This window comes from Folsomia candida, unplaced genomic scaffold (assembly GCF_002217175.1).
Source record: "Folsomia candida strain VU population unplaced genomic scaffold, ASM221717v1 Fcan01_Sc037, whole genome shotgun sequence".
Taxonomy (NCBI): Eukaryota; Metazoa; Arthropoda; class Collembola; order Entomobryomorpha; family Isotomidae; genus Folsomia; species Folsomia candida.
The window spans coordinates 1,230,324-1,238,409 of record NW_019091229.1 but is presented as its reverse complement, the minus strand read 5'-3'; the positions used below and the strand labels follow the sequence as shown (position 1 = coordinate 1,238,409).

Genomic DNA, 8,086 nt, shown 5'->3' with positions numbered 1-8,086 from the left:
AGAGAGTTATTTATGACATCAAAAGTCAACCCTGGCGATGGCGAAGCTGTCCACAAGGATAAAGAAATAGTTGATATTGAGCATGATTCTGAGGGAAGTTCCAAAAAGCCTAAACTCGTAAAACAACCAGGTTTTGAAAATTTGTCGAAGTTCCGTTTCTTCTTTGAGAAGAAGTTCAGCTACCTTGGACATTCAATTGAGTCCCAAAAGTTCTTTGCAACTTGTAAAAAGTGCACCGAAGCTGGTAAAAAAAGTCGTGTCTACTCGTTTGATGAGAGCAACTTTAAAGCAAACGGAAATCGTCATTATAGAGTATGGATAACTTTATATACCTACGTGAAATTTATTAAGTGGTAACTAAATTCGTTAATTTTTATCGAATATTTTTGCAGAACTCGCATAAAGATGTGGCTTTGGAAATTGAAATCCCACAAGAAAATCATAAGGTGAACGAGTTTTTTCACTCAAATCAAAACAAATATAATAAAAATGACCCTATCCAATCAAAATTCAACTCGAATCTGCAAGATTTGGTCTCCGTTGATGGGCTCCCTTTCAGTTTTGTTAATGGGATAGGATTCAGGAGCTTAGTATCTGACCTTAATCCACGAGTTATAGTTCCTGACCGAGTGACCTTGGCAAGAAAATTAGCAAACACGGTCAACAAGATTGTATGTAATTTTGACTTACTCTAATACGCATAAAATTATAATAAAACCTTTATGCATGCAATTTTCCCGCTTGTGTGAATTCCAGATAAAACCTAAAATTAAAGATCCACTCAACCACGTTCAGGATTACAATGTTCACATATCATCTGACATATGGACAAGTAGACAGGGTGACGGAATTATGGGACTTAAATACCATTATATTCAGAAAGATGAACAAAACCGGACATGGAAATTGGTGTCAAACGTCCTTTCAGCCGTGCAATTTAATGAGCGCCACACTGGAGAAAATATAAAGCACAAATTCCAGCAATCTCTAAACTCGTTAGGAATTAACACGACCAAGGTGACTAATACGCATAAACATGCAATTTTGTTAATGATAAATAATAGTGCAATACTTTTAAACTCAGATCGGTTATCTTGTGACTGACGGTGCTAGCAATATGGTGTGCGGCTTCAAGAATTGGACCGAGGAGGCTGAAAATCTTATGACGGATGAAGACGATTCAGCTATCGACCTTGAAGACGATTCACAACCGGAAGACTCTGATATTAGTGAGAGCTCTGAGGATGAAGAGGAAGAAAGTAATGCAGATGATGAAGTCACTGTAGCGACGCCAAATATTACAATTGGTGAAAAAGTCAGGATTTCTTGTTATGCACATACCTTGCAATTAGTTATCAAAGACGTCATTGGAAAAGGCGGGAGACCTAAAGAAGTTCTGGATTGTGCTTTCAAAATTGTAAAGTATTTCATGCGGTCGAATTATTGGAGAAAGCGACTTAAAAAAGTCGTGGGCAAAGTGTTGATAAAGCCAGCTACTCGATGGAATTATATTTACTATGTTTTGGAGCGTTTATGCCAGGTAATTTCAGATCGACCTATTTGAATGACAATAAATTTCAATTTTAATTTACGATTTAAATTTTGGGGTTTTGCAGGATAAAGTGTACGGTGAGGTTTGTAATCTAATAAGAGCAGCCAGCACTTGTCCCAAGAAGCCAAAAAATCTGCCACCCACACCAAGCATCGAGCCGCAAGAAAAAATGATTGAAATAAAAAATCTCCTGAAGCCAATATGTGACGCAACGAATAAACTTCAAGGTGATGGGGTAACCAGTAGTTTGATTTACTACTCGATAGTCAATGCATTTAATGGTACGAATGTGCGCAATATAATTTGTTCGATTCTTTGACGATGATACATATAATTTATTCAGTTCCCCGATTCAATTTTTCTTAATTTGTAGAAATTGCTAAAACTCCAACTACACGATTCACTTGTATGAAAGCACAATTACTGGATGGACTAAAAAATCGATTCGAGAAGGCAATAAATAATGACCCACACATCATCCTGAGTGCTTTGTTGGACCCTCGCCAAAAATCCGACGTGTTTAAAAGTACGAACACATTTTAATCTTATATGTAATACGTTTAATGTTGAACAATTTTTAGTCAAACCTGCCGTGTATGGAACCAGAAGCCTTGAAACTCCTTCAATTGACAAGGTCACTGATATGCTCAAGTCATATTGCAAGGAAGATCCTTCGGCTGAAGCAGCATTACACACATTTCCTGAAAACGAAGATAACGACGACGATCCATTTTCCATGCTGCCAAGGATTGTCAATTCGAGTAATACTATCGCTGATGAAGTAGACAAATATTTAGGTCTACAAAGAGAACCGTCGAAATCCGATCCACTAGAATTTTGGGCTAAAAACGAAACCAGCTTTAAAGAATTATCGAATTTGGCCAGTCAATATCTTGCAATTCCGGCATCCACGGGCAGTGTAGAGCGGCTTTTTTCTCTACTGGGATCATTTGGACGTTCAAGGAGATCAAGTCTGAACCCGAAGTCTTTGGAAAATTTAGTGCTTCACCGAGAATATCGTCGTCCGATTTTGATGAGAGCTCATCCAGCCATAAATCTCTCGAACAAAAGGAAAATAAGTCTGGAGCCGGACAACAAGTGCAATAAGCGGAAAACATTGAGTACGCGAGCAATTTGTTTTATTATTTATATGAATTCTATTTTTAGTAGGAGGAAGGGTACACAAAGGTGGTAATATTCGATATTGATGCCGTTGGATATTTTGTTTTATTTCGTTGAACGCAGAGCCATCAGAAAATGTTCGAGATTATTAAATTGTCCGAAAATTTAAAAATATATTTTACATATGAGTATGATAAAGTAATCATCTAAGATCACCAGTGGCTGCGGAAGCAAGGGAGTTTAACATTGTGGGATAAAGGGGGACTTGTGCAAAATACGATTTTGCTGAATTTCCCCGTCTCAATGAAGATAATGAGAATGAAAAATTTTGAAAATCTATCCAAAATTGGATTTTTGGTTTGGTGAAGGTGAAGGATTTGGTTCTGCAAGTTATTATACAAATTATCTTTGACTGGTGTACCCCCCTCTTAAATGACAATGAAACCATATATATTTGATCACATTTGACTATAATCAATTATATTTTGATTTTAATGTCAATTGCTAAGAATGGAATTCATCTAAACAATAAAACAAAATGGTACTAATTCGCTCAAAAATTAGTTAATAAGTAGATACCGTATATATTTGTAATACAAATATTAGAGTGGATATTACCGATTTTAGCACATAAATATTTCAAAAAGCCCCTACCTCTAAGAATCTTGGAAATTTTTTGACTCAAATTCTTTCATCATTACCTTGAAATTTATGTCAAATTTAAAGTTCGAGTTCGCCCGAGTAATGCGGCATATGCATATTACATAGTAATTTGAACTCAAATTGTGGATGGGCTACCATGTGCAAATTGTGAATACAAAAATAAATGAATAAACCGTCGCAAACGCATGTAGCTAAAGGGTGAAATAAGTGTCCAATATACGTCAAAATGAATATCATATTGCTTTTGCAACAACTTTTGGGACACTCAATTTCCCTGTATTTCATCTTTAGATTCAATTTGAGTGAAAATCTCATTTTCCCCCTGACCACACCCTCAAGCGCCAGATGGTGTGGCACAGCTCGGGAGCACTAAATTTCACTTACACTCTTAGCAACTTGGTAAAGAATTCCTAATAAGCGTCTTTACCGAGCTCTTGGTAATTACGCGTCCTACAAAAAGTATACGGGATTATTACCGTATCAATACCAAACGGGTAACTAGCCTTCCACCGCAATATTTTAAGCTATCTTTATAATTTTGGTAATAAATTTCTACCAGCTGGTAATAATGTCGTTCAAACTTATATAGCACTCTTTACCATAATTTTAATCAAGTGCAGTACAAATTTTTTCCGTTGTGGTGCTGATGAGATCTACATTTTGGTGTAGTTTATTACCACAGAGGTAAGAATTTTAATACATTTTGTATGAATTGTGAGACGCTACGCAGCGGCGCTTTTTTCAGTTTTAGTTTCCGCTCAGCTCAACTCAAGTCAACATGCCGAAATAATCCCCGTGTCCAATTCCAAATTCTGCATGTGGGAAAAACTGATAAAAACTTTTGGAAATTAAATAGGAATTTAGGAAACAGGTAAGTATAAAATTATCATAGGTAGGTTCCTTATGAAGATGGTGATCGAGCACCATTTTAATAGGAACGAGTAAATAACAACCTTATGTTTATTTTTTCAGTGAAACGAAAATTTGAGTTGGAAATCGGAGGAGAGATTTTTCTGCAAGACGACCAAGGGGGCGGAGATCGACGACGAAGTATTCCTATCCTTGCTGAAAACCTTATAACCCAAAACTTTGAATTCTTTGTCAAAGGCGAAATACAAACCGAAGTAAAATTGGATCCGGCCTGTCCAGTTTCATCAATAATTTACGGTCAGTAATTTATTAAGCTTAAATTATTTCTAGTCTGCAACATATTATATCTTTCTAGTTGCACGTCCTGATGAGACGTCGATATCCAGTAATGGTTTCCGAAAAACCCAAATTTCCAATGAGGTTGATATTTTCAGTCAGGTTACAATCATTTAATGATATTCTTAGATATCCGAAATCCGAAAATAATTATATAAAATTATTTTTAATTTTTGAAGATTGTAAACGCTGCAACGACTGAGAGCGCCGAAATTTCCGTTTAGTAGCAGAGTGCAATCAGAAAAACTGCTTCGATAAACCGTCGTCGACAACTTTAGTTAATGAATTGGTTGCGTAGTTACACTGATGCGATCTATTGTTCGTCAAAGGGAACGCCATTTGGTAAATCGAGGTTCTACGAAAAACAACAAGTTATATTCTTATTATTATTTTGGCAATTAGTAGATAAATTAACTCGGAATATCGTGACCTAAATTCATTTTCCACAAAAAATTATGTATGGGGTAAATAAAGATTTTTCCGAGGTAACTTAAAATCAACCTGGAAACAATTGTTCGTCATTTGTATTAAATTTCAAATTTTTATATAAATCATAACAATTTAATACAACAAGTGATATTTAATAACGAGTTGGTCCTCCCCGAGCAGATATAACCGCCTGACAGCGTCGCCCCATCGATTCCACAAGTTTGCGGGTCACTTCCGGGGTCACGGTTTGAAATGCGTCAGAAATTGCGGATTTCAGGCTCTGCTTGCTAGAAATTTCACTTTTTCGAATCGTTCTCTCAATGTGGTCCCACAAATGTTCGATGGGATTAAGATCCGGGCTTTGAGGAGGCCATTCTAGGACTTTTATTTTGTTTTTTTTAAAGAATTCCCAAGTTGTTTTGGCGGTATGTTTGGGATCACGGTCTTGTTGGAAGATATACCGGCGACCTAGACAAAGTTTCGTCGCAGATTGTTTAACATTTCGGTCTAGGATACCTTGGTACATGTGCTGATTCATAATTCCATCAACAAATTCGTGATTTCCGGTTCCGGCAGAGCTGAAGCACCCCCAAATCATTACGCTTCCACCTCCGTGTTTGACTGTGGGGTTCAAATTTCTCATTTGAAGAGCTTCCCCAGACTTCCTCCACACCCTGGCACGCCCGTCTGACCCAAAAATGTTGTACTTACTCTCGTCGGACCATAGAATTGAATCCCAAAAATTTTGATTTTTGTTGACATGCTCTTTAGCAAACGCAAGTCGTTTCTTAAGGTTTGCTTTGGATATGAGAGGCTTCTTCCTAGCTCTGCAACTCTTGAATCCTCTAGATTTCAGCACGTTCGCTATGGTCTTCCGATTGGCTGTCTTTCCTGTTTCATTTTCAACCTGAACTTTGATTTTCGAAATCGTCAGTTTGGGGTTGGCGGCCACTTTCCTGACAATGGCGCGCTTCTCCTTCACGGAAAATATTGGCTTTCGACCTCTACCTTGCTTGTTTATAATTAATCCAGATGATTTATATTTTTTAATTATATACTGAACCGTCGTGCGAGGAATTTTTAGCAATGCTGCTATTTCCTGCTGAGTTTTCTGGCCATTATCGTCTCCCTCGTGATATTTAATGACCAGGTTCCGAATATCAAAAGACGTCTCTTTCCTACTCCTCGGCATGATCTATTTACACCAGAATTCATGCTAAATGAAGGAAAGTAATAATTTTAAATATTAAAAAAATATAAAAAATACGCACCAGCAAAAACGAGGTTGTTTTCAAGGAAAGCACCAAAATGACGAACAATTGTTTCCAGGTTGATTTTAAGTTACCTCGGAAAAATCTTTATTTACCCCATACACAATTTTTTGTGGAAAATGAATTTAGGTCACGATATTCCGAGTTAATTTGTCTACTAATTGCCAAAATAATCATAAGAATATAACTTGTTGTTTTTCGTAGAACCTCGATTTACCAAATGGCGTTCCCTTTGACGAACAATAGATCGCATCAGTGTATGTAATTGAGGTGAAAGTTTGAGACGCTTAAGAATTCTTAATATTTAATAATATATTTAATTTGACCAATTAAATTTCAGACTTTCTCCTACAACCTCCGACCAGAAACACTTAACAGCTGTAATAATTAAGCTACTGCCTTCATTGAGATGTTCTAAGTCAGGGGACGGTCTGGTGAGTGAAAATTTCGTGAATTATTTAAATTTGCTCTTGTATTGAGAGTTTCTAAAAATTGTGAATTTTTAATCTGCAGGACATTTTATTTGATGACGTCAACCGATGTGGACTCATCCAAAATCGACGATTTATCAGAATTTGAAGGGGGAATAGAAGAATAAATATGTAAATATGTACATGTATGTATGTAACTCAATAGTTTGCATTATTCTTAAATTTTGTAATTATGTAAGTATGTTTTAAAATGATTTTACAACGAATATAATTGATTAAAAGATTATTGTAAAGAAAAGCAAAAAATCTATTCTTTTCGGTGGAAATCTGCACAACATTTGGTAATAATGGGGTATACGTAATGCAAAGCATTAATACCGGTATGAATAGCACACCGTATACAAAGTGGTACGGTTTATTACCTGGCGGTAGACATTTTACAACATATTGTAGTACATCTGTCATACATCATGGTGTTAATTTTATCCCGAAAAGTGTTCTTTATTACCACTTCGGGTTCAATCAATTTCTTTACCAGCCGGTGGTTATTATTACCGTTTCTGCAGAGTCATATACGTGTGCATTTTGGTAATGATTTGGTAAGGATTTTATTTAGAGTGTATATGTATTTCATCCGTAGCTTCAATTTCTGAAAAAACTCATTTTTCCCCGACCACACCCTCTGGCGCCAAAGGGGGTTGTCTTATTGGTCCCACAAGTTGATAGGATCCTCCGCGGGTCCTATGCGTAATGTCGAAAACCGATGTCGATTATCTCGATCCGTTCTCCTATTATTCTGTCTTCGCATAAAGTAGCTGAAGCTACTTAATAAATGAACGAATATTTGAATGTATAAATGAACGAATATTTGAATGAATAAATGAATATTTGAATGAATAAATGAATATTTGAATAAATTAGTGAATATTTTAGTGAATGAATAAATATGTTAATGAATGAATGAATATTTGAATGAATGTTCCCTATTGTCAATGAATGAATATTTGAATGAATATTGCCAATTGTCAATGAATATACATTGAATGAATGTTGCCTGCACTTCATGACAATGCATGAATATTTGAATGAATAATTTTTTGTTGAACACGTCTGATTCTATTGTGGGATTGCGTGTCCTGATTCCCATCCACTTTCGCGGATGCCCCTTTTCTTCGTGACGTTGTGCAATAAATTTGTAGTAGAAACTCACTTTTTTATAAGAATTATGATTAAATTTATTTACATCAATACCGACTGAAAAATATTGACTTTACAGAAATGCTCGTATTATAAATACGTGGGAGAGCTAATGCTATTATTTAAATTTTAACTAATTATCTAGACAGGAACTTATTATTAAGTTTCCGAAGCCTTAAACCTTGAACTTGATCTTGATGATCACTAAAACTAAA

The 8,086-nt window shown here is 35.9% G+C and overlaps 1 protein-coding gene across 1 annotated transcript; it reads left to right on the top strand.

Annotated features, from left to right (window-relative positions):
• Positions 1 to 46: 46 nt before the first annotated feature.
• Positions 47 to 6,936, top strand: LOC110861029 (zinc finger BED domain-containing protein 4-like). The gene is made up of 13 exons (XM_035860900.1): positions 47 to 671; positions 757 to 1,017; positions 1,085 to 1,540; positions 1,617 to 1,833; positions 1,926 to 2,078; positions 2,134 to 3,831; positions 3,927 to 4,021; positions 4,083 to 4,208; positions 4,310 to 4,504; positions 4,563 to 4,645; positions 4,723 to 4,820; positions 6,584 to 6,677; positions 6,757 to 6,936. The coding sequence occupies exons 2-6, from the start codon at positions 853 to 855 to the stop codon at positions 2,745 to 2,747; spliced, it is 1,605 nt and encodes a 534-aa protein (XP_035716793.1). The 5' UTR covers positions 47 to 671; positions 757 to 852; the 3' UTR covers positions 2,748 to 3,831; positions 3,927 to 4,021; positions 4,083 to 4,208; positions 4,310 to 4,504; positions 4,563 to 4,645; positions 4,723 to 4,820; positions 6,584 to 6,677; positions 6,757 to 6,936.
• Positions 6,937 to 8,086: the final 1,150 nt, after the last annotated feature.